The sequence below is a fragment of the Heterocephalus glaber genome, unplaced genomic scaffold (assembly GCF_053883595.1).
Source record: "Heterocephalus glaber isolate CG9 unplaced genomic scaffold, H.glaber_assembly_v1.0 deba00001429, whole genome shotgun sequence".
Lineage (NCBI taxonomy): Eukaryota > Metazoa > Chordata > Mammalia > Rodentia > Bathyergidae > Heterocephalus > Heterocephalus glaber.
This window is the reverse complement of record NW_028258294.1, coordinates 28,593,723-28,619,969: the sequence shown is the minus strand read 5'-3', so window position 1 is coordinate 28,619,969 and position 26,247 is coordinate 28,593,723. Positions and strand designations below refer to the sequence as shown.

The window sequence follows — 26,247 nt, the reverse complement described above, 5'->3', positions numbered from 1 at the left end:
ATGTTTATTGAGATTCTATCATGTGGCCAAGGCTGTACTAAGTACCACACAGAAATTACACATGGTCCTTGTGGAGGATGTAGAAAAAGAACTACTAGTCAAAATGAAGCATGGTAGGGTGAAAAAGTGTTTGGGCAAGAGGGAGATGAGCAGGGCTTCCCTTTATAGAAAAGCTGTTGCTCTGTGGAAGAGGGATGGATAAGGCAGGCTGGAGGCCCAGGGCCCCCCAGGGGGCTGTAATGTAGGAACAGAGCCAGCCAGGCAAGAGCAGGAAGACTGGGATGGAGTCATGAGACATGTGGGAGCACCACCAACAGGACTCACACTTCATGTGGGTTGAGGGATAGAGACAGAGGGAGGTGGTAGGGAGGAAAGCTGGCTCATGCAGAAGTCCTACTCCAGTTCTGGGGAAAGTGCCCATCAGTTCTCAGAGCCCCTGGGTCATAGCTATGGGTTGGAAGGGCCTTCATAGTGGCTTAATCTAACCTCCCATCAGTACAGTTGTCTCCTGTACAGGCACCCATCAGTCATCCAGATTCCTCTGCTATGCCATCATCCAACACCTAATCACTGTGCACATACTTTGTGCCTGGCACTGTGCCATATCTTGGGAATACAGTGTAGAAAGGCAGGTGGGAAGGAGTGAAGAGAGGCTAGAGAAAAATAAAAGAATAAATTTGATGTTCAACATCACTGGTCATTCAAGAGATGCAAATGAAAACAACACTGAGATTCCACCTCACTCCAGAAAGAATGGCTGCTATCATGAAATCAACCAATAACAAATGCTGGCGGGGCTGTGGGGAAAGAGGAACCCTGCTCCACTGCTGGTGGGAGTGCAGACTGGTGCAACCACTGTGGAAATCAGTATGGAGATACCTCAAAGAACTAGGACTGGAAGTCCCATTTGACCCAGCTATTCCACTGCTGGGGATCTTCCCCAAAGAATTAAAAGAATCATACCACAGTGATATATGTGCACCCATGTTCATAGCAGCTCAGTTTGTAATAGATAAAACTTGGAAACAGCCCAAATGTCCATCAACTGGAGACTGGATAAAGAAAATGTGGGGTTTTTTTTAATAAAATGGAGTACTACTCAGCCATCAAAAATGAGAAATTAGAGACATTTATAGCTAAGTGGATGCACATTGAGGTGATACTCTTAAGTGAAATAAATAGGACACACATGTGTAAATACCGAATAGTTTCTCTGGTGTGAGAAACAAAGTGTAAATAAGGACTAAATGTATAATAGGTCATGTGAAATAGGAAGAAAAGGGGCAAAGGGGAAGGAAGTGGGAGGGCTAGGGGAAAGGATAGAAGGGAATGGGATTAATATGAGAAAATGGAAAAATAGGAAAATGGAAAAATAGGAACAAAATCTTTGTAAATAGGGAGGGGAGGAATGGAGGGGTTGAAGGGAGGGCTGGGCAAGGGTGAAAAATAAGACCCAAGAGAGACTATGTAAAGGTGCAAATTTCCAATGATGAATGTCATTATATTGTATACCTAAAATGTACCAGTGATCAGAATGAATAATCGATAATGTAAAACAGGAAGAAAAGGTCCAAAGGGGTAGGGGTAGTTGGAGGGGCAGGGGAAAGGAAAGAAGGGAAAGGAAAAATGATGAGAAATGGAAAAAATGGAAATAAAGTCTTTGTAAATAGGGAAGGGTGGAGGGGGTGAAGGGAGGGCTAGGAATGGGGAAAAAATAAGAACCAAGATGCATTATGTAAAGGTACAATTCCCAATGAAAAATGTAATTGTGTTGTATACCTACAAGGTACCAATAAAAGAATTTAATACAAAAAAAGAATAAATTTGAAGAATTTATTCTTCAAACAATGAAGGATTACAATCCAAGTGTTATATCTCTTGATCTTTATATTACCCTGATTCCTCCCGCACCCCAGGTAGGTTGTTACCATTATCCTATCTTAAATAAGAGGAAACAGAGGTCCAATGACATTCCTTCTGTTCATTAGTACCAGGGCAGGGCTCAGATCCATATCCGTGGAGCTCCTCGTCCTTGTCCTTTCACTTATCCGTGATACAGTGAGCCACTTATCTATGATACAATGAGGAAGTGCTACCAGACTGCTGACCTCTAGCAAGATCAGAGCAAAAAAAACAGTCTGAAGTTCCATGGTGGGATTCCAGGTGGACACAGAAAGGATTTCCAACCAAGCTAGAGCACAAAACCTTGCTAGCTTCCTGAGAGACCAGGATTTGTGCAATGGATGAGGACTTGCCCAGGAGCTAGGGAGATATTAGTGCAGAATCCATGCTCTCAGTGGTCCCAAGTGGGCCCTCAAAGGCAACAATCAAGTCAATAATGTCCCATATGCTTCAAACTTGTGATGCTTGTGCCTCAGCCCTCAGAGTGCTGGAACTACAGGCATGTGCTGACATGCCTGGCTCACCCTTCTTGTTTTCAAAAAGCCTATCTGTTGGAGGGTGGAATTAATCTACTTGAAGTTGAAAGTTTATTTCTATGGAATGGATTCAAATGGCTGCTCCTTATATTTTTTTATGAATAACAAGTTTAAAATAGATGCAGTTCATAGAGTAGATCTTCCAAACCACTATGTCTATTTCAGCAGGGGTCAGGGAGGAGTGCTTAATGTCTTTAATGTTGACAAATTGAGAAGCTCAGCTCAACCATCCTCCAGGAAGGCCACCAGTACTGGAGGGCCAGGAGGGCTGAGGAAGGGCAGCTGTGAATTGGCAAAGCCTGGAAGTATTCTACCTTCCAAGAGAAGGGGCAGATATTGTAGATTTTACCAAAGACAGTGAAAGGCTAGATCCAGACCACAAGCTCAAAGGGAATAGGGACTATAATAGAACATTCTTGTGCTCGTTTTGGCAGCACATATACTATAATAGAACACTCTTTTTAAAGGAACTCTTTCATTAATAGTTTTAGAAATATCTTTATTTTCTCATTATAATAAAAAATATTTTTAAAAAGTGAGCATTTGAAAGACAGCCTAAGATATTCATGCATGAAAGTGATTGTGCCATATAGCTGTGATCACAGGGCAAACTTTCTCCTTTTGTTTCTTTGCAGAGTTTGTGTGCGTGTGTGTGTGTGTGTGTGTGTGTGTGTGTGTGTGAGAGAGAGAGAGAGAGAGAAGATTTTGTTTAAAAGAGTGTGTGTATCTACACCTGCACACTAGATTCCCTGAGAAGTGGCCTCTGCGACAGAGTTTGGCAACTTCTTAGGGACCGCATTTGGGGTCAATGTGAATGAAAGGGAAGGGACAAAAGCAGGAGAGAGCAGAGAGGCAACTTGAGCTAAAATGTAGTCCCAAGTAAGGTCTCAGCCCACGCCACCAAAAGCTCTGGAACCGAGTGACCCTTGATGTGCCAGAGTAGGCCAGGCTTATATGACTTCCCTCTGCCCCCATTAGTCCTTGGATGCCAGTTGCCCTGGAAAGAAATGTGACCTTGGAGAGGCTATTTCCTTTCCTTCAGCAGAGGCCATCCACAAAGGTCTGATGACTGATGGCTGCCTTTTGACATTACCAGCAGCTGAGGAAATAAGTCTTCCTTGACCTGTAGAGTATCTGGATGATACAGCCAGTGTCTGCTATAGACAGCTTGTGTCTGACATATCCTGAGCATACTGGTGTGTGCCTGCACATCTGTTAGTATCTTTGTGTCTCTCTGTGTGTGCACCTGTCTGTCTGAGTGTCTGTGTTCAGTGCTACCCGCTCTTGGATCAAGGACTATGGCAGTTCTGCCAGGGGCCAGGAAGTGAGCCTTACCTCTGCCACCTGATCATCTCCCGTGATTCAGTGGCCACTCCAGGTTCTTCCTGTCACTTGTCCAGTTTGGACCTAGAGAAATATATGGGGTATGACATTGGGAGTGAGAGAAGTCATGAACACTGTTGAAAATTGGTTTCTAAAAAAAAAAGAAAATTGGTTTCTAGTCTCACTTTTGAGGGTAAAAGTGGAGCCATCCTTGAAGACTCTCTTACACAAATTAGAAAGGCTCACTCCATACTAGCAGACTTGGTGTAGATACAGAATCTGGAAAGCAGACTACAAACAGATCTGCCCCCACTAGACCTTTCTGCCAGCCACCCTTGAGTGTCTGGAATATATTTCCTGAGCCATGATGGTCTGAATAAGGTTCTGGGCCATCTCTTCCAAGGAAATCTCCATCTCCAGGGCCTGAACATCCTAAACCTTCTGTTGTCAGAAGAAATCAGGATGGTGCTGGTACTTGCCATAATGGAGGTTTCTAGGGCAGACTCCTACCTAAAGAACCATAGAAGTCTCATCTCCCTAAATTAGAGCAAGGGACGACATAGGCATGATCTCGGAGAGAGTTTGGTACAAGCAGGACATTTGTATTCCTCATGAAAGGGCTTGTGTCCAGTGGAGTGTTCCCATATAGTATATCCAGTAACCAAATGGGCTTAGGAAGAGAGGTCAGCAGGGTTGAGCATCCATACTTAGCTCTGCAGAGATGATAAAACCAAGTTACTAGGTGCTCCAAGGATCCTGCATTAGATCCAGGGCTGGATTACATCAGTGGCTTAACTTTCCTTTATAACTTTACACTTTCTCAAATGCTTCCTCAAAGAGCCTATGACTCACTGTCACAGAAATATAATCCCACTTTTTTCAAAGTTTCATGTTGTCATGTTATTTTACACATGCAACTATTGCCTATGGCAGATTTATCACACAGGGAAGTGCATAGAGCCAGTGGCAAGAGGGTTGTATCCTCAAATTCTTAAATACTAGAGCTATAGGAAACTTGAGACCATTTCATCCAAGGGTTACAACACATACTCTGGGATAGAATTCCCCCAGCATCTTGTTTGAGCTCATAATATGAACAATGTGAAATCCTTATGCAGATCTTCCCTCTCCTATTTAACTCCTGCTGCCATTCTACTGCACCCTGCCTGAACTGAAGGCTCATGGAGTGCAATAATTTGTCCAAGGTCACACAGCTGGTTATAGGCAGGGTTAGGACCAAGCTGGAGACATGAGAGAAGAACATGTACTTGTTACCATAAGGTAACAGCCTTTATAAGCCCCTATACTTCCCAACACACACAGACACACAAGCATATTCTTTTATCATTTTGTATTTCAGTTTAATGCTTGGCATGTTGTGCTGCACAATACAGGTTTGTTGGATACATGAATAATGAATATTAATGGATGTTTACTTTATCCTACGGTCCTCGCTTGTTTCTGAGTCCTAAAACAAACTGTTTCACATGGAATGAGGAAGAGGAAAGAAAAGAAAATAATTTATATGTTAAGTTCCTATGTATGTAGTATTACACCAGGTTATTGAACATATATCACCTCAGCTAATCTTACTTTTAAAATAAGAAATCCTAAAGAAGGAGACATTCCCAGAAAGAAGTAGACCCAGTACCCATATACGAAAGGCTTTAAGTACAGCGGGTTCCTGGCTGCTTCATCAATTTCTATTTCCACTTATCCCAAAAGACCTGAAAAATAAAACAACATCAGGACTTCTGAAGACAAAAAGCTCAGAATCCTAAGCTTACAGGCTTCCCTCTTTATGAGGCAGAGAAGCAGGAGAATATTAAGAGGAGTGCAAGAGGCTAAAAATATCTTCAAAGCTTATGTAAATCTGGTGCACAGAGAGGCGCTGGCCTTTGGGCTCCAGCTGTTCTCAGGACTGACTTAGATGCCCTTGACATGTAGATCCAGACAGTCTCAGAACCCGCCCACTGTTTGTAACCTTTTAAAAATCGTCCTAATTGTGTTCTCTGTTCTTTAAATTTATCACCCTTGGGAATTGAGCTACAATATGTTAATGAGGCCATTGAAGAGCCTTAGACACCCCTCCTCCCCTATCTATTAGGAGAAATGTACAGGTCAGAGGCATCCATCCCTGGAATAGCAGATGCCTTTGAGGGGGGCTGTACCCCTCACCACTAATGTGTTAACAGGGAGGCAATGAAAAGATCACTCAATCAAGGCCAAATGAGGGCATCATTTCAATCAATAGCAAAGCTCATAAAAGTCCTGATGCCACTTACCCTGCATAAAAACAATTCCTAATTGAGAATTAAACCAACTTTTATCTGATGCAATTCTAAACTTCACCCTTTAAAATAATGCGAAGTTCAGAAACACATTTGGCTTCATGATTCTGTCTGGCAGATTCTATACATTTAATGAGTATTTTTCCTCACAGCTGACATTCTGCCTTCCTGGTTCACATAGGAAAATGAGACAGGTGTCACTTTTCCAAAGGCCACAGTGCTAAGTTAAGAGACTCTGGATAGGAAAGAGGCTGTAACTGAGCAAATTTTAACCTTGGGTGACCCAGAGCAAGGTTCGGTTTTGGCTTTTCTGTTTGTAATCAACACCTACTAAGTGTAGTTCAGATCTTAGATACTCAGAATTATTTGTCAGACAGGGAGATGAATTGCTTTTAATACACTGATGACACAGTATTACTGACATTAAGTGGATGGCCATAAACCAAGTGACCTATTGCTCTCAGAAAGAGCAGCTCAATATCAATTGTGCTAAATTCAAATTGTCATACTCAGCAGAGGTTCTTTGGCAACCAGATGGATAAGATTTGAATATCTTCATGCGATAGGACAATTCATTTCATTATCTTCAGAATCTTTCTACAGCCAGCTCATCCTGTGGGCCCTAGAAAACCGGGCGGGCCTTTGCAAAAATTATATATATTCAGCAAGAATATTAAAGCAAAAGCAGGAATTCTAAATCTTTTGAGACAATGTCATCTGACCCTTGAATTAGATAGTTAGCACTCTTTAAATTGCCACTGAAAATCTGGCTAAGCTAATAAACAAGTAAAAGTACTTCCTTTGGAACAATTATGACTACTTCTGGAAATCTTGGACCTTTCTGCTGCCTTGCATTACTGGGTTGACTTCCACCAGGGAAAAGGATAGTTCAGCCCCTTTCATGCTCACAGCTAACCATCACTTCTTCTCCCTTTGATAGTTAAGGCAAATGGTTGTCCTCTTTATCACCCCTAGCAAGTATTTTCATGTGCGTCACTTACCAGTGACTCAAATTTTTTGGAAAATATGGTGCCAAGTTATTCCTCAGCCATTCATTCCTCTATTCAGAGACAAAAGTGGTTGCCAACTGGTTTGACTAGGCACAGATGTGTGTGTAGGGTCTCCTTTGCACCCATCACACACACACACACACACACACACACACACACAGCCTATCCTCAAAAAGTATAACTTTGGGTGGCTTTAGGCTAGATCTTCACTTTCCTGGTTGCCACAATCCCCACTAAGTCTCATTGCCACATACCTGTTTGGCTTCATTCATAATTACCTACTTTGTCTGGGCACTTAGATTATTTGCATTGTAAAATCCTGCAATATTCTCTAAGCTAATCCATGTTCCAATTCTTACCCAGAAATGTATATATTGGATCAACAGGTGGTTCACTGAACTACATCCAGCGAGCAAATTAGTAACACAATCTCAGGCCATTCAATTCTCCCATCTGGCTAAAAAGCATAAGAGGAGTTCTAGGGTTAGCTACAATTCTCCCTTTCCTGCTACTCCTTTCTGGCAATGGTTAACTTCCCTGGGTGCTTGATTCAGTACTAGACAGAAAATCCATGTGTGATTGTTGTTTACACCCCAGCATTGGGGATGGCAAATGGTGCTAATTATATTAATTGTATTCATGTCTATTAATATACAAATGCTTATTAGTTATATTAATATTAATTTAAAGGAGCAATACATTAATTACTGTGATTCTATGTCTAGGGCAGAAACTGCTATTCAGTAATGATGCTCTTTCTTATTGGGCCTGGATGAGGCATCAGAATCCTTCTCAACACAATGTTTGAAGATGCCATAAGTTGAAGTTGGAATAGAGAGTATAACATATCTGTTATTTGTTCTCCATAACCAGGCCTCCTTCATCTTGTTAAGGGCCTAGGAACTGGATGAAAATCCAGAAGTGGCTGGTGCATACCTGTGTTCTTGAGCTGTGGCTTCCCACCAAGGTTTCATGTTGGTCAATCTCTTGTCCATCTGACTGACAAAAGGTTGGTAGAAATGCTCTTTCTCTGCCTCTATATCAACCATTTAATCCTTTCATTCTCTTTTTGCCATAGAACTACAAGAAGCCCCTACCCATAGACAACCTATAAGATCCATCAACACTACTTCTTGAGTTAGAAAGGGGCTGTTGTCTCATAATTTGTTTCTTATAAACTTCCATTTAAGCACAATCTAAGAATGCTTTTTCTCCCATTTCCTATCATCCAAGGAACACTGTCTCTGGAGCTGAACGAGCTCATTTCTATCAATAGATTGGGCTTTGTATAAGTAAAGCAGAAGAGAGGATTTGCTAGGGGTAAATAATATCACATTGGCTCTTCATCGAAATGTCTTCATCAAATAGGATTTAACATTATGAACTTAGTTTAATAAGAGAACAATGTTAAAAATGATATTTGGTCTTTTATAAGGTCATCTTTGAAGATGTTCTTTATATTATTTCTTGAGTTCCTCTTGAATTAAGTGCTAGTGAAGCAGATTATCCTTCCTGATAAATGGATATTTTTTGTTTTATTAAATAAATCCATCATATTTTCCTTCTTATCTGCCAGTAAACTCACAGCTACATTTATTGCTCAGCTATAGTTATTATCCTTAGCTGAAGGTCTCAGGTAAATTGTTTTCTCCTCTCATTACCAGTCCCTCTTACTCTTTCTTAATGTATATGTATATTCTATTATGAATCATCTGTCTCCTTAAGATGTGAATATGGTCCTCTTAATAGGAAAAAAAAAAACATAAGCAACTGAGCCAGGCACATATTTCCAGGTGACTGAGCTTTAAACCCAATTCAGTTCAGGGCTAGGTGATCAGTGACTGAACTTTCCAAAACTGTGAGCCCAAATAAGCCTCTTCTCTTTTTAAGTTGATTTTCTCAGGTATTTTATTACAATAATGTGAGGATGACAAGCACATCAGTTAACCTCTATTTATGGACCAGCCCCCAAACCTTTTCTTAGTGGTCTATAGGAAGAGATCTGGGACTTCATGAAACAAAGACTCCTAGTTTCAAATCTAGCAAACTCTTGTCAATGATTGGCATTGGTCCATTTGAGTACAATAGCAAATCCCAAGTCCAAACACTTGTATAATTTAAAACACAAGAAGATCTGTAATTTCAATTTCTCTTCTGCCCCCAACGAATTCTTATCCTGGAATGGAGCTCAACAAAGAGGTTAATGCATTTTAATATTATGAACTCTATGGGACATTCAATCTGTAGACAGGCCAAGAACTGAACTCCTTGGTGTACCTACCACAGACTCCAAAAGCAATTTATTTCATACTATTATTAATCTGTACTTTGTCAGAAAAAAGAAACAAAGTTGTTAATAAGCTCTTGGTTAAGAAATACTAACTCTTAAAGAATATGTGCTACAATAGTTAAGTAAAAGCAACTCACCTGGCTATGTTTTTTCAACTAGGATTTAGATTTGTTCTTTTTTATGTCATTCCATTATGTCATGGGGCATAAAACAATTAAAATGTATATGTATTGTTTATATATATATATATATATATATATATGCAAAACCAAAACATCTAAGTCATTGTGCTATAATTAGATCTGTAGCTCAGTGTTGTATGAAATTCTACAGGCTTGAGACTCAAAGTCTTATAATAGCGTCTTTTAGAGTTTGAAAATTTGATGAATTTATCAATTTTTTCTATTTTGTATCATGCTTTTGATGTCATAGCTAAGAAATAGTTATCTAACTCAAGATCACAAATATTTTTGTGTCTATGATACACTTTGAATTAAATTTCAAAAAAATGGTGCAAGGTATAGACTGAAGTTCTAATCTTTTTATTTTCTTTTTTTGGCACACAGACATACAATTAATTCAACACCTTTTGTTGAAAAGATTATGCTTTCTCCACAGAATTTCTTCACATTTTCATTGAAAGTCAGGTATCTATAAATATGTGTGTTTGTTTCTAGGTTGTCTATCTGGTTTCATTGATTCATTTGTGTATCTTGGCAGCAATACCAAACTGTTGTGATTATTGTTACTTATCTTGAAGTCAGACAGTGCTAGTCTTTACACTTTGATTCTCCTTATGAAAGTGGTTTTTTGTGGCTATTCTAAATCTCTTCTCTTTCCATAAGAACTTTGTGAACCAATTATTGGGATATCATCAAGATTGCATGAGTATATAGATCAATTTGGTGAGATCTGATCTGACATCATTAAAAGATTGAGTCATTCAGCCCAGAAACACAGTATTATTAGTTCTTTACTTTCAGTAATGTATTATAGTTTTCAATATACAGATCTTGACATTTTTTGTTACATTAATGAATAAATATGTTTCTTTTTCGTCTTGGCGGGGGTTTGCAAATGATATATTATAAAAATTTCAATTAGTTCTAGTAGCAGTTTTTGCTTATGCTGTTGTATTTTCTAGGCAGACAATCAGGTCATCAGCAAATCAAATCGCATGAACTGCTCTTTTCCAATACAGATACATTTTATTTCTTTTTCTTCCTGTATTGCAATGACTGAAACTTCCAACAAATTATTAAGTAGAATTTGTAAGTGTAAATATCCTTGCACTGTTTCATTTCTTACAAGGGAAAGCATTAAGCATTCAGGCTTTTCCCATTAAATAAGGTTTTAATTGAAGGTTTTTCACAGATACTATAATGGGTTGAAGAAAATTTTTCTTGTTCTACTCATTTTGTTACAAACTACAAAATTTCATTCCTCTTTGTGGCTGAATAATACTCCATTGTTTCTATACACTGCATTTTCTTTATCCATTAATTTATAGATAGGTATCTTCGTTAATTCAATATCTTTCCTATTGTGAATAGTGCTGCAATAAACACAAATGTGCAAGTATCTCCTTGATATACTGATTTCATTTCCTTTGACTATGTCCACAGAAGTGGGACACCTGGACATATAGTAGATCTATTTGTAGTTTTTGAGGAAATTGTGCTGCTCTCTATATTGTATAATTTGCATTTCTTCCCAACAGTATATGAGCTTTTCTCTATATCTTTGCCAACATTTATTTTTCTGTTTTTTTATAATAGCTAAAGAGTGTAAGAAGATATAGTATTATAAAAATTATAATTTTCATTTCCTTTATGGTTAATGATATTAATCATTTTTTCATATATTTGTTGGCCATAGGTCTTTTGAGAAGTGTCTATTCAGATCATTTGCTAATTTTATTTGGTTTATTTTGTTGTTGTTTTTGTTGTTGTTGTTAAATTTTTTGAGTTCCTTCACTACTTAAAACATACTGCTCCACAGTGGTTGCACCAGTCTACACTCCCACCAGGAGTGGAGCAGGGTTCCTCTTTCCCCACAGCCCTGCCAGCATTTGTTATTAGTTGATTTCATGATAGCAGCCACTCTTTCTGGGGTGAGGTAGAATCTCAGAGTTGTTTTCATCTGCATCTCTCAAATGATTAGTGATGTTGAACATTTTTCAAACGTTCATTTGCTGTTTTGATTTCTTCATTAGAGAAATGTCTGTTCATTTAGGATGCAATTTTTGGATTGGGTCTTTAAATTTGGGAGGTCTGATTTTTTTTTACGTTCTTTTTATATTCCAGATAGTAGTAGACCTTTGTCCGAGGAACATCTAGTAAAAATTTTTTCCCACATCGTGGGCTGTTTCTTCACTCTGTTGGTGATTTCTCTTACTGTGCAGAGAAGCTTTTTTTTTTTTTTTCAGTACTGGGGATTGAACTTGGGACCTTGTGCTTGCTAGGTAGGCGGTGGAACCACCAGGCTAACTGCCCTGCCGCACAGAAGCTTTTCAATGAGATCCCAGTTGTTGATTCTTTGTGCTAGTTTCCATGTGACTGAGATTTTGTTCATAAAGTCTTTTCCTATGCCAATGTCTTCAAGAGTTCTACCTAACCTATCTTCCAAAAAACTAGGATTGAAAGTTCCATTTGACCCAGCTATTTCCCTGCTGGGTATCTTCCCCAAAGAATTAAAAGAATCATACCACAGTGACATATGTGCACCCATGTTCATAGCAGCACAGTTTGTGATAGCTAAATCTTGGAAACAGCCCAAATGCCCATTAACTGGTGACTGAATAAAAATGTTATTTTTTTTATGAAATAGAGCACTCGGGCAGGGGATTTAGCTCAGTGGTCCTTCTGCTGCCTGCCTTGAAAGCTCAAGGACCCAAGTTCGATCCAGTACAAAAAAAAAAAAAAAAAATATATATATATATATATATATATATATATATATATATAATGGAGTACTACTCAGCCATAAAGAATGATAAAATACAGACATTTATAGCTAAATGGATGCACATTGAGGCCATACTCTTAAGTGAAATAAATAGGACACACATGAGTAAATACCAAATAGTTTCTTTGGTGTGAGAAACTGAAAGTGTAAATGAGGACCAAAATGTATAATAGATAATGTGTAATAGGAAGAAAAAGTTCAAAGGGGATGGGGAAATAGTGGTGGGGTAGGGAAAGAAAAAATATAAGAAAAGAAGGGAAAAACAGAAGCAAAGCTTTTGTAAATAGGGAGGGGTGGAGGGGTGAAGGGTTGGAAGGGAGGGAAGGGGAATGGGGAAAAACAAAAACCAGAACATATCATGTACAGGTACAAATCCTCAATGATGAATGTGATCGTAATGCAAACCTAAAATGTACCAATACACTTATGGAGAAAAAATACTGCTCCACTCTCTTCTTGTTTGCCATGGTGCAGATGAGAAATCTGCTGTCATCTGTGACTTCGTTTCTTGTGTGTGAAGCCTCTCCCTCATCCCCATCCCTGGGTTGCTTTTAAGATTTTCTTTTAGCACTGCTTTTTAAAGAAATTTGCTTATGATTGCTTTGGTAGAAAGTTCTTCATGTTTTCTTGGGGTTTATTGAACCTCTTAAATTTGTAACTCTATAGTTTTTATCAAATTTAGAAAAAAAACCCAAATTCTTCATGTATTTTTCCATCCCTCTACTTTCTTCAGGGAATCCAGTTACGTGAACTAATGTTCATGCTTGGAATTGTCCCACAGCTCATTTTATAAAATACTTTTTCTGTATTTTTTTTTAGTTTCAAGAAATTTAATACAATTCTGAGCAATGTTTATTTCTGAAATGTATGAGATGTGAAACATAATTAGAAAAATGCTGAAAACCAAAAGGATTCGTTCTTGCTTTTTTCTTTTTAAAAAAATTCAGACGCTGTGTCACATCAAGAAATTTCAAAAAGTCCCAGCAGCTGCAGCCTCAGTCGCCCTCAGAATCGCTGTCCCCGCTCCTCATAGGCACGGAACCCCACACTGAGGACAGCAGCGCATCCTCCAGGGGCTTGCTGGGGTTCTCCTCCAGGTCAGTCTTGACTGCTCCAGACTCGGACAATTTCCACTCCAACTCATCTCTTGTCAGATTCACGCCACTGAACACCAGAGGACCGATGAACTGAGCCTTGATGTCACCTTCAAGGTAGACGAATATTGTAGGCAGATTCCTATCCGGGTAATTGGGTATGCAGGTTGTTGAAATGGCCTTGACAAATTTGACATCAGGAAAATTCCTGGCAAGTCCACTGATGTGCTGATTTATCAGAGCACAGAGGAGAATCCCTTGCTTGTAGAGGTGCAAGACCACCCACAAGCCCTCACTGGCTTTGGTAACTTCATGAACATCATCCTTGCCAGAGATCTCCAAAACTTCTCCAAATTTATTCTTCAGTTGAGTTGCCTTCCACTCAGCCAGTCTTTGCTGCCTGTACATTTCAATAGCCCGTTCATCCTCCTCATTGAATTCATCTTCGTTATCCTCTAGCTCTTCTAAAGTTATATCTTCGTATGTTTTCACTACTGACTGCTGGAGGACCCTCTGCTCCTCCTCTTCTGCCTCCTTTTCCAATTCTTTCAGGCTTTTCTTTGAGGGCAGGATGCCCTTTCTGTGTAAGTTGTCATTCCATTCAGTGTCTGCACTGGGGTCTTGCATCTTGTCCGCCAAAGTATGTTTTTTGTTTTGGATGGTGTATGGCTTACCTTTTTGCTAACTACTTTTTCTTTCACAAACACACTGTTAATCCCATATAGTACACTGTTGACCTTATCTAGTAATGTTCTTTTTATTTCAGACTTCATAGTTTTCATCTGTAGAAGTATTACTTGGGTTTCTTTTTAATATCTCCTATGGCTCTACTTAACTTTTTGAACATATGGAAATAAGTTATAAGAACTATTTTAATACCCTTTTGCTAGTACAACATATGTTTCTGCTCTGGGTTGTTTCAATTGATTGATTTTTCCTCATTATAAGTCATATTTTTCTGCTTCTTTGAATGCCTATTAGTTCTTTATCGAATGCCAGACATTGCAAAGTTAACTTTTTTGGGTGCTAGTTGGATTAGCTAGTTATTTATTATACTTTCATATAAATATTCTTGGTTTTCCTTTTGAAACAAATCCCTTCAAGCCTTGCTTTTAAGATTTATTACACCAGATAACACCAGAGAGGTCTAGGAATAATTTTGCCAATTCTGATCTTTCTTATTCCATTGCAGCTGAAAGCAGAGGTTCTTTTTTTTTTTTTCCTCCTGGTACTAGAGGTTGAACCTAGAGCCTTCACACTGAACTCTCCAGACTTTTTTATTTTTTATTTTGAGATAATATTTGCTAAGTCCCTAAATTGCCTGTGTTAGGCTCAAATTTGCCATCTTCCTGCCTCAACCTCTCAAAGTACTGGAATTACAGGTGTGTGCCACCATGCTGGCTGACAAGTTTTTAATTTTAGGAAAACTATTGAGGGCCTAAAAGAAATACGTACTACATAAGGTGCCAGCATCTGGGAGTCAACACTGTTTATGTTAGTATTGCACTCCTTTAGGTTCTCTGGATAACCTTACTGTCATATAATGTGTTCTGTATTTAATAAATGGACACACCCATAAATAATAATCCACAGCTTCATTCTTTTACAGAATTTTGCCTTCTCCTTGATCCTAGTTTGGGTAAACTTAAGCCCAGATGTTTTCCTCTCTATTGCTGTGTAACAAATTACTTTAAAATAAATAATTTTTAAAAAATACTTCGTATTTTCACAGATTATAAATATCAAGAATTCACATAGAGCACAATGGTCTTGGCTTATCTCCTTTTCATAATGTCCCGGATCTCAGCATGGAAGTATCAGTGGATGAAGGCTGGGAATCATCTGGAGATCTCTTCATTCAAACATTTAGCAGTTTACACTGGTGATCTGCAGGAGACCAGCTTGAAACCACACTGAGCAGGCTTTAAATATTATTGATTTGGTTTATAATTTGGCTATTGATTAAAATTATGAGTCTTATAAATAGGGAGCGGTGGAGGGGTTGAAGGGAGGGTGGCGGAATGGGGAAAAAATAAGACCCAGGATACATCATGTAAAGGTACAAGTTCCCAGTGATGAGTTTAGATGTACTGTACATCTAAAATGCACCAATAAACTTAATGGAAAAAAAAAACAACTATGAGTCATTCCAAAGCGTACATGTGACTTGCCAAAGGAGCCTTTGGCTGACATATGGAGACAGAATTCCCTATGCCAGTGGTCACAATTGAAATCTAAATGACTGATAGGATTGTGACACCTCTAATAGCAAGAAAACACCGTGGCTGAGGAATTACAACTTTGTAAAGCCATCCTCCCAGATCAAACAGCTAGAGATAATCCAGGTGGCTTGTTAGCTATGAGCTGCAAGATAACACAGGTGGCTTGTTAACTGTGACCTGTCCTTCACAAGAAAATATTGTTCCTCCCTTTTACAGCCCGGCTCATTAGTGCATTAGTTCTGCAACTCTTTGCATTTGCCATTATGCCCCCTGCTGTGCTGTGTAAACAATAAATGTTGACAAGTTCCACACCTGTGGTCTTAGCCAGGAAGAGCTAAGACCAGGTCTCAGTCCCCAAATAATAAACTATCAGTCTTATTCTTTATTTCTTGTGATTTATATATTGTTCTTTCAGCCCCTGCTGTCGGGCATCCTCTGATAACTGGTCGGGCTATCAGTCCAGTAGTGATCATTTGCAATTGCATACATAGGAGTCAATTAGACCATAAAGTTATATGGTGACTTCCTAGGCTTGTGACGACTGATAAATTAGCAGACACAAAATCAATATACAAAAATCAATACCACTTCTATATGACAATGGCAAGCTATCTGAAAAAGAGAACAATCCTATTTACAGTAGCTACAAAAAAAGCCTATGAAAAATTTAGCCAAAGAGAATTCTACAATAAAGGTTATGAAGCACTGATGGAAGAAATTCAAGAGAACACTGAAAAATGGAAAGACTTCCATGTTCCTAGATTGGCAGAATTAATATTGTGAAAATTTCTATACTACCAAAGTGATCTACAGATTTATGCAAATCCCTATCAAAATACCAATGACATTCTTCACAGAAATGGGAGGAATTCTAAAATTTGTATGGAACTACAAAAGATCTTAAATAATCAAAGCAAACCTGGTGGGGTGGGAGGAGAGGCATCACTATCTGAATTCAAAATATACTACAAAGCTATATAGTAACCAAAATAGCGTATTACTGGCATTAATGCAGACACACAGACCAATGGGGCAGAATAAAGAATTGTATTAATGAGCATTTCATTGATGGGACAAAATACCTGACATATACAACTCAAAGGGTAGAAAGCTCATTTTTTTCAATATTATTTTGACACATAGTTTCAGTCATCTACAAGTGGCTGACTCCAAGCTGAAATATCATGTCAGAATGATGTTGGTGGAGGGAAGCTGCTTAATTCATGGTAGCCAGGAAGCAGAATGACAAGGAAGGAGCCAGAGGTGAAGAAACAAGGGATCAGACATATTCCCCAAGATTATATACCCATGACCCACCCAGATACACCAAGAAGTGTAGTTTACTAAACTCCTAGGTGTCTTTTAATCTAATCAAGTTGGAAATCAAGATTAACAGACACAAAAACCCAGAAAAAATGCCCATGCCTTTTCAACAAACTGATTTTTGACAAAATTATCAAGAATATAGATTGTGAAAAAGATAGTCTCTTTATTAAAATGTGCTAAGAAAACTGAGTATCTGTATGCAAAACAATGAAATGAGACCCCCATCTCTCACCATCTACACAAATGAACTCAAAATGGATTACTGACTTACATGCAAACCAGAACTATGAAGGTAATAGAAGAAAACATAGAGAAAGTACTTCAAGACATGGGCCTGGGCAAGGATCTTTTGACTAAAAGCATAGGCATAAAAGCAAAATAAACAAATGGGATTATATAAAACTAAAAAGCATTTGAAATGCTAAGGAAATAATCAACAAGAGAGTAAAAATAAAAGTCAAAAATCAACAAGAGATAACAGAATAAAGAGGGAAGAGTAACAGAGAATCTTTGTAAACTATCCATCCTACAAGAAGTAAATATCTAGAATATGTAAGGAACTCAATCCAACAGGACTAATAATAATCATCATCACAATCTGATTTTAAAATGAGTAAATTATCTGAATAGACGTTTCTCAAAAGAAGGCTTACAAATGGATAAGAGATATATGAAAAATGCCCAACATCACTAATCAGAATCCAAATCAAAACCACAAAGATATTATTTCACCCCAGTTAGAATGGCTACTATAAAAAAGACAAAAAATGTAACTAATTCTGGTGAGAATGAGGAATGTTGATGGGGCTGTAAATTCCCCTAGTGATGAGAATGTTAATTTGTGCAGTCATTATGGAAAAGAGTATGGAGGTTTTTAAAAAACTAAAAATAGAAATATTGAATGATCCAGAAATCCCACACCTGTGTGTATATATATCCAAAGAAAAAGAAATTAATATGCCAGATATATTTGCACTCTTATGTTCATTGCAATACTATTCACAATAGACAAGATGAGGAAACAACCTAAGGGTTCAACAACGGATAAACCAATAAAGAAATGAAATATATATACACAAGGAAATATTATTCAATGATGAAGAAAAATGTAATCATGTCATTGGCAACAACAAAGGTTTAGGGAAATTTGGTTAAGTGAAATAAATCAGATACAAAAAGACAAATACCACATGTTCCCACTCCTATATGGAAATTAACAAGTTCATCTCATGAAGTAGAGTCAAATAGTGGCTACCAGAGTGTGAAAAGAGGACAGATAAGTGAATACAGTATAGAGAAAAATGGCAAATGGATACAAAATCATCCTGGATAAGAAGAAAACTTTCTAATGTAAAAGATGGTGACTGCAGTTAACAATAATTTATTGTATATTATCAAATAGGCAGAAGAGAGGATTTTCAATGATTTTACCCTAAAGAAATTATGAATGTTTGAAGGTACAGATGTGTTAGTTACCTCATTTGGTCATTACATGTTGCCTATATCTGTCAAAATATCACTCTAAATATAAACATGTATAAATATTAAAATTAAAATGAATAAATAATAATATTGAGTGAAAGAAGTCAGATTTTAAGAATTATAAAAGAAAAAGAGGCAAAAGGTAATTTGAGGGTGAGGAATATATCTATTATCATGATTTGTGGCTATGGTCTCACAAGTCAGTGCATGTGTCAAAACTTATCAAATTGTATACATTAAATAAGTGCAATTTATTATATATCCACTATACCTCCACAAAATTACTTTAAAATTGAAGTGTCAAAAGTTTAAAATATGCAATTTTCTCCACTCTATGGCCTTTGTAAAAAAAAAAAACTTAAATCTGAAAAGGTAGCCTGTGAAATACAAAATTATTTCTCCAAAGTGAAGGAAGATTACAGAAAATCTTGGTCTATGAGGATACTGCCAAGAGCAAAGGTGATATTCAATATGTCAGGCATGTGGAGTTAATTAATGCTCTTTCAACTCTTCTGTCTTTGACTTAAATAGGGGCTAAAGACTCTCCTGGTAATAACAACTGGAACCTGCTCCAGTAAGTAGGTAAGAGACAATCAGAGATGCCCAGTGCAATGGGGATTCCCACCAGAAGTAAGATGCAGGGATGAGTAATGGGACCATGAGAGAGGAGGCTCTTTCTGTGAGCCAGACATAGCTTGAGAACTAAAGAAAGGAGGGAAGTTGGTGGCTCCAGATGCAACTTGCAGCTGTTGTGGGAAGCCAGCCCAATCCAGCCACCATGGTGCTGTGTGTGCCCTCAGGGAGAAAAGGGGCAGTGTATGTGGAGTGAAAGGACTGATTCACAGAACCTGGTAGCACTTTGGGATCTGAGCCACCCAGCTGGAACATGCTGTCAGTTTGAATCGCAGTTCCTTCTGCACTGAGTGTAACAGTGTACCTCCTTAAAGAATGTAGAGCTGCTATAGCACTACAGCACCAAGGGCATCCTGACTTCTGTGACTCTACTGCAGGGATACCCTGAGGTGAGGTAAAAAGAATTCATCCCAGCCCAATGAGATGGACAGCAATGGCCTGTGCTGTATAGCAATGAAAGGGTTCAAGAGTAAGAAGAGAGTTGTGGCAATGAACTCTTAATGAGTTCCAAGTGCTAACCATGTGCACATCCCTGCCTTCCACCACCAAAGCCCTCAATTGAAGAAAATGTGGACAGAAGTAATATTTCCTTCTTTCTTCTACAAAAGCACCATTGCCCAGGGTGTCCCAGAAGTGATCTGCTCTGCAGTGGTAGTGACATACTCACTGCTCTGTGGCATTAAGGACCCAGGGCTCTGCAATATGGAGCTATGATATGGTCAGTCAAACAAAGTAGTTCAGGGGTCCTGACCTAGCTGGCATGAAGTGAGGGATGAACAGGACTGATTCTTGATGCATTGAAGGCAACCTCAGCAGCATCCAGAATGCTGGAGGCAAGAAACTACAAATCTATTCATGCACTTTAGATATGAATATTTATTGGCTATCAGAGTTTATGTTTTTATGTTAATATCATGCATTTATTCTCATTGGCTGGGAAACAACAGAAAATAAACTAAATTAGTATCTCTATGATTAAGAACTATATTTTCACACACATGGGAAAAAAAAGGAAAATAGAAGCAAACAAACAATAACAACAAAAAACTCTCTCAATATGGTGGTCCACACTGAGAGATACATGCCTGGATATCAGATCAGATTGATCTCTCACAGACATAATTCTGGAGAATGTTAATGATGCACTCTAGACCTTGTTCTACCCAACATTCATAAAATCAAAGAGAGAAGCTCTGTTTAGCCTAGAGTATGGGTCAAAACTTCTCAAGTGTTTTCCCTATGAGTTTTTAAAAATGTTTTTCTGTGGTGGGTCTTCAATATGGAAATGTTATAGATTGTGTCTAGATGTCCCCCAAAGCTTCATGCAGTCATAGGTGGCGCTTTTCAGAGGTGACTGAGTCTACAATGTGTGATGCTGGGATTAGTGTGTGATGCTTGTATTAAGCATATGTGATTAATAAATTAATTCACTGATTGGTTTGGCATAATTCTGGATGTGAATAATGGGAAGGCCCAACCTGGCTGTGGGTGACACCACCCAAAGGGCAGGTCACCTGGAAGGGATAAAAGGGAGAGGCAGGCTGTTGGTTCTGCTGCTTCGCTGCTTGCTGCTTTGCTGCCTTCTGCCTGCCATGAGCTGTTTCTCCTCTGCAATACCCCTCTGCCTTACCCCTCCACCTTGGAGCCAGCCAACTATGGACTGAAACCTCTACAAACTATGAGCCAAAACAAACTTTTCCTCTTTTAACTTTGGGTGTTGGGTATTCTATCTCAGCAATGAGAAAAGTAACTAAGACAGGAAATAAACTTATACTTTCCATTTAGTAAAAGTTTATAGATGGATCTTGGTGACTGAGAAATCCATATCTCTTTTAATAATGTATAAGAGAAATGAGAAGAAATTTTACCAGAAAAGACTTAATTTAGACAGCAGGAGAAACATCTGATGGAAAGACACAAAGTTGTGGAGTTATTTTCTATGTGACATAAACTCTGTGCTGCTCTGGAGGATGCTTTGGTATAGAACCATCTCCCGTAGACTGACAGTTCAAAGAAATGTAAACAACAAAAATTGGCATTGAAATACATTGATCTTGTGCTTACTCTCTTATCCCTTAGGCTAAATATTTTTGAATACCTGTTTGATGTGCAAACTAATGAAGGTGGAGTCCATTCTTTCCATAAACAAATGATTTTGTGAAGAATTCAAATCATATGTAACAGAATCTCCGCATTTGCAGATTGCTAAGGTATTTTAAGGATGACATATATTCTTACATGTTTCAATTCAGCAAAGCCTCTTTCTTTTAGTTTGAGATGCCAAATTTGCATGGCATATGTTTAATGTAGCCAAGAGAACATATTTCCTCTTGAAACATGGCCTTGACAGCAAGGCAAAGTGATTAAGTTATGTCACAAATAGGTGCAGTTCAATCCAGCTGGCAAGGGGGGAGTCTCTGCTGCCTGATTAAGAAATTTAATGATCTGGTCTGATCGAACATCTCTTTACAGTTTTGATAATTGAAATTTTCCAATTAGATAACAGCAAAAGGATATGAACTGGTGTCCTAACAAAACCCATAGAGCTAAGGATAGGACCTGTGAAAGATGAACTGTGTACACATTTAGGTCAACGACACATATTGTAGCAAAGGAAGGCTGCACAACTTTCTGAAAATTCTTGGCCAGTAGCTTGTGAAACACTGATCTGATTTGCTTGGAAATTTTTAAAATAATTACCTCCTGCTGGGTGAGGCCCCATGCCAACATTGCATGGTAATTAATTTGTGACATTCCTAGAAGAGAGAATCTGCTAGAAGTGCTGCAGTAATATGTTTAGAGAATAATCACACTATCTACTATCCTCCAAAAAGGATGCATGAAAAAGAATAAAACACCAGGAGGCTAGCAGAAGGCTGGGGAGGGTTCAGGGGGAGATTCTTGATTTAAATGGAAATTGTATGACCCTTCCTCATTCTTTTCCACACTCCAAGTAAGACACTAGTTGGGACCATTTCAAAACCATGTATGCAGTGCCAGAGGTGGTCTTTTAGATCTCCTTGGATTGGCTGTTTACTGACCAAAGTTCTAGGTTCTTTGATGATAACTACTAAGAATTCACCTGAGCCATCAAAGAGCTAAAATAAGGGAGCATAAAAATAACACTCAGGAGCTAATGAGAGCATTAACAGTAAACTGGGGTTGGCCTCTTTAAATAAAAGATAGGAGAAAGAAAGAAACAGGAAGAGAGGGAGACAGAGACTAAGACAGAGAGGGGGGAGAGACAGAGACAGAAAGAGTGAGAAGGAGAAGTGAGTTTCAAGGGAAGAGGTGTAAAGAAAGGCAATGCCAGACATGCCACAGGAAAGTCCTAGAGGGAATGTATTAGCCAACTTTTCATCTCTGTGAAATATCAGAGAAAGCCAACTTAAAGGAGGAAAGTTTTATTTTGGCTCATGGTTTCAGAGATTTCAGTCCATGGTCCATTGACTTTCAGTCCATGGTCCATTCCTTTTAGGCCTGTGGAAAGGCAGAAACATCATAGAGGAAGGGCATGCTAGAGGAAAGTTGCTCACTTCATGATAGCCAGGGGTGGGGGCAGAGACAAGATATAATCCCCAAAGGCACACCCCTATGACCTATTCTCATCAATTAGGTCCACTTCCTCAGTTTCAATCACTTCCCAACAATGTCATCAAATTATGAATCCATCAATGGATTAATTCACTGATAAAATTAAAGCCTTCATGAAGCAATCACCTTCCAAAAGCCCTACCTCTGAACATTGCTGAATTGAGGACCAAGTCTTCAATACATGAACCTTTAGGAGATATTTTACATCCAAACCATAACAGGAAATAATGACACATAATTGTGTCCTAGAACATATAAAAATAGCTCCAAGCTGTCAGCTAGCTACCAATTTCAAAGGTAGTTGGTGTTAAAATGGCTATGTCAGGGAAGCCATGAAAGGCACAGTAGAAGCATCTGGAACTCAGTGCAGGTCTGGATACCCAAGATATTCGTACCAATTACTCTAAACAACCCACAACTGGATGCTGGTTTTCAAATCCTATCTCCTGAGTTTTCCCATCAATGGAGATGCACAAAGTTGGCGTCAGTATTCATTGGTCCAGAGATCTGAATTGTAAAGTAAAAATCCCAAATTTAAGAAATGTCAATAAAAATGACCTACTCTGACAGTGTCCTAATTGTCTTCTCTGGTGGACCTTCAGCTCCAAGGATGCTGGAAGATCACTACAAGATTGGAGGAGATGGTAGATGGAAATCTAGTCAAGACTGGCAAGAGTTGAAAATTGAATGTATTTCCCAGGACCAACCAGGGCTCAATTGTAAGAGGACACGAAGGATATGATAAATTCCATCATCAATATATAAGGGGCCCAATTAGGTAAAGCAGATAAGCACAGTATCTGTGGCTTCTATGCAGGGAAAATTTCTAAGAAGGTAATTAATAATGGCATGGATTGTATTTGAGTTAGGATAGGTATTGGGCTGTCAAGTAGAAACCTGCAACAAGGAGGAAGAGAGTTCCATAAAACGAAGTGCCTAAGATTAGGGTCTATATTGCTGACCTGAGATCAGAACCAGTCTTCAATACAAATTGGCTATTCACAGTGATATTTAAAAAAGGAATCCAGAGCTTATTGCTTATCTGGCACCCAGAGCTCTGACAATTCCTCTTTTGAACCCAGGTGGTCTGACCTGGAAAATGGGATTAGGGCAACAGATTTATACAAGAGCTTCCATGTTCCCCTCAGAGAAAGGGAGTTTCAATAAAACATGAAGCCTAAATCTCATTGGCCAAGTACTGGAGAAGCCTGAGTGCACAGGGAGCAAGTTATTATTGCTGGCAGATGACTATGCTGAGTCAGGCAAGCAAGCTAATAACTATCTGCACATCAGGAGTCTTCAGAGTCCCTCAATTTGGAGACACCTTCTTATAGAGACAAAATTGAAAGAGAGACATATATAGGGCTTGTGGTTTAACAGAAACTTTTAAATTTATTTACGAATCCAACTGCATAAGAAATGTTACAAGAGTATAAAACTCAGGTTATGTTCTATTATATACTTAATGGATAAAAATATGACACAAATTTCATTCTGCCTCAGAAATTCTAAGATTTACGGAGACAATATTACCAGATCATCAGGTGAAAGCTACCTTGCAATGTTATTAATTAAGCAAAGAATGAATTGGTCATTACTCTGTGTACTATGTGCTAGGTTCCGTGGAAGATTTTAGGATAGATAAGATGTGCGTGGTTCCTACATTCAGGGACTTCTAAGTCAATAGGGAGGGTGATGGGGAGCAGCTGAAGGCTAAGACATATTAAGCACTGAAGACTCTGCCTATGCCCCTTGGGCATTTTGTGCTTAGGCTGGAACCACAGAAGGCCACTCTGATCCTGTGTGCAGCTGACTAGCAGTGCTGAGGAATAACCCTCAAGAAGCAATCCTCAGCCAATGACTCAAGAGCTGATATATAAACAACGCAGTTCCTTTGCCCCTCAGGTGGGGTAATTCTGAGGCATATGTTTTGTACTGCTTCCAAGAGTTTCCTCGTGGGATTAAGCTCTGGTCAACTGCTGTGGTAGTGGCTTAATAACTCAGCCTTTATTGGCCTCTTTCCCTTCTCCACTCCAGGACTGGTCTCCCCTGCAGTACTCAAATAAATGACTTGTGCTTGAATCTTTATTTCAGGGGTAGGGGAGCAGCTTCTGGGGAAATGCAAACCAAAACAAACACCTATTGCAAAGTACAGCTTATCTTACTGCATCATATACATCACATATTTTAGTTATCTCATTTAGTCCTTTTAGCAATTGATTAAAGATATTATCTCATCATACCATTTTTGCTTGTGCTTCTACATTAGTTCTCCAGCATGTTCAGGTTTGAACAAAAAAGCCATGTCAGAATATACTTGACACAAATATCAGAATTATTCTGACCCTAGATAATTTCCCCAGTGGCTATGATAATGCTGTCAGTACCTTCCTTTGGGGACCTGCTTTTCACTTATCTCCAAAATGAGATTTTTTTAAAGGGGCTACCAATCATAAAATTCTGTTCTCAAGGCATAAAGGGTAGATGTGTGCTATGGTTTGAACATGGTTTGCATGTGTCCCTCCAGGGTTTAAGAACTGGAAGGTCATTTGCTAATGTGATGATGCTGACAGGAGGTTTGATCTTTAAAAGGTGGAGCCTAGTGGGAGGTCATTAGATCTTTGCAGTTCTGTCCTTGGAAGGCATTAATGTAGTTCTTGTGGAACCCTAGTTAGTCCTTGCAAGAAGTTTGTTATAGAAAAGGAAGATGGGTCCTTCCCCCTCACTCTGGTTTTCTGTCTTGCCATGTGACCTGTCCCTCTCACACATGCTTTTACCATGATGCTATCTACTATGATGTGATACAGCCAGAGGGGCCTCACCAAAGGCCATGCTATCTGGATTTTCAGCCTCCAAAACTGTGAGCTAAATACACCTTTCGTCTTATACATTACCCAGCCTCAGCAATTTCATTTTAACAATGGAAAATGCACTAATACACCATGCAACTGAGCTAGAAAAATGAGGCCCTTCCTGAATAGTTTTACAATGCCAACCAAGAAAAACAAGCCTTTTTCTTCCTCTATAATGGTGCAACAGGAAAAGAAGGATGCCTAGGAGCATATGGCCACATCTCTATGTTCACAGAGAAAAATCTTCCATGGGGGGCGGGGGAGTGAAACCAACACAAAGAGAAGGCAGAAGAAGACAACAGGGAAAAAAAGAGGAGGGCTAAGTGCCACCTGTCCCTGAATCCAGAATGGTCCTAGCCCTTCCTTCACATTCATTGTGAGCCAATGATATTTATTTTTAAATCAAAATTGGATAAAGTTGAATTCCTGCCTCTTGCAGTAGAAAGATTCCTGCCTAATGCACATAATGTGGCAGAGGCCATGGACTGCCTTTTATCCCAAGATGGTATGGAAGGTAAAATTTGGAAACAAAATAATACATTTCCCAAGATCTCTTATAAGCAAAGCTCTGAATATGACTTTGCTTCCACAGATCAGGTCAGCTCATATGAGCCTTTGTTTCAGAACTGAGTCTAATAGAAACTGAGGTAGGGTGCCAAGCATCAAGGTTTTGTTGATGATTAGGGAGAGATGGGGTCTTCTGTAGTTAGCTTCTTTCAAGGGTG

General features: G+C 38.8%; 2 protein-coding genes across 3 annotated transcripts in view; both read right to left on the bottom strand.

Annotated features, from left to right (window-relative positions):
- LOC110344323 (high mobility group nucleosome-binding domain-containing protein 3-like) overlaps positions 1-26,247 on the bottom strand; it is a 638,706-nt gene that overhangs the window by 120,996 nt on the left and 491,463 nt on the right. For both annotated transcript variants that reach the window (XM_087212223.1, XM_087212224.1), the window contains one exon: positions 3,774-3,845. The gene's annotated coding sequence lies outside the window, so the exon portion shown is untranslated. The remainder of the gene's footprint in view (positions 1-3,773; positions 3,846-26,247) is intronic.
- Positions 12,724-16,428, bottom strand: LOC101706301 (phosducin-like protein 3). The gene has a single exon (XM_087212365.1). The coding sequence runs from the start codon at positions 14,038-14,040 to the stop codon at positions 13,315-13,317; it is 726 nt and encodes a 241-aa protein (XP_087068491.1). The 5' UTR covers positions 14,041-16,428; the 3' UTR covers positions 12,724-13,314.

What these genes read in the sequence shown, in the direction of transcription:
- LOC101706301 (XM_087212365.1), bottom strand. Translation starts at nt 14,040, where the DNA reads ATGCAAGACCCCAGTGCAGACACTGAATGGAATGACAACTTACACAGA.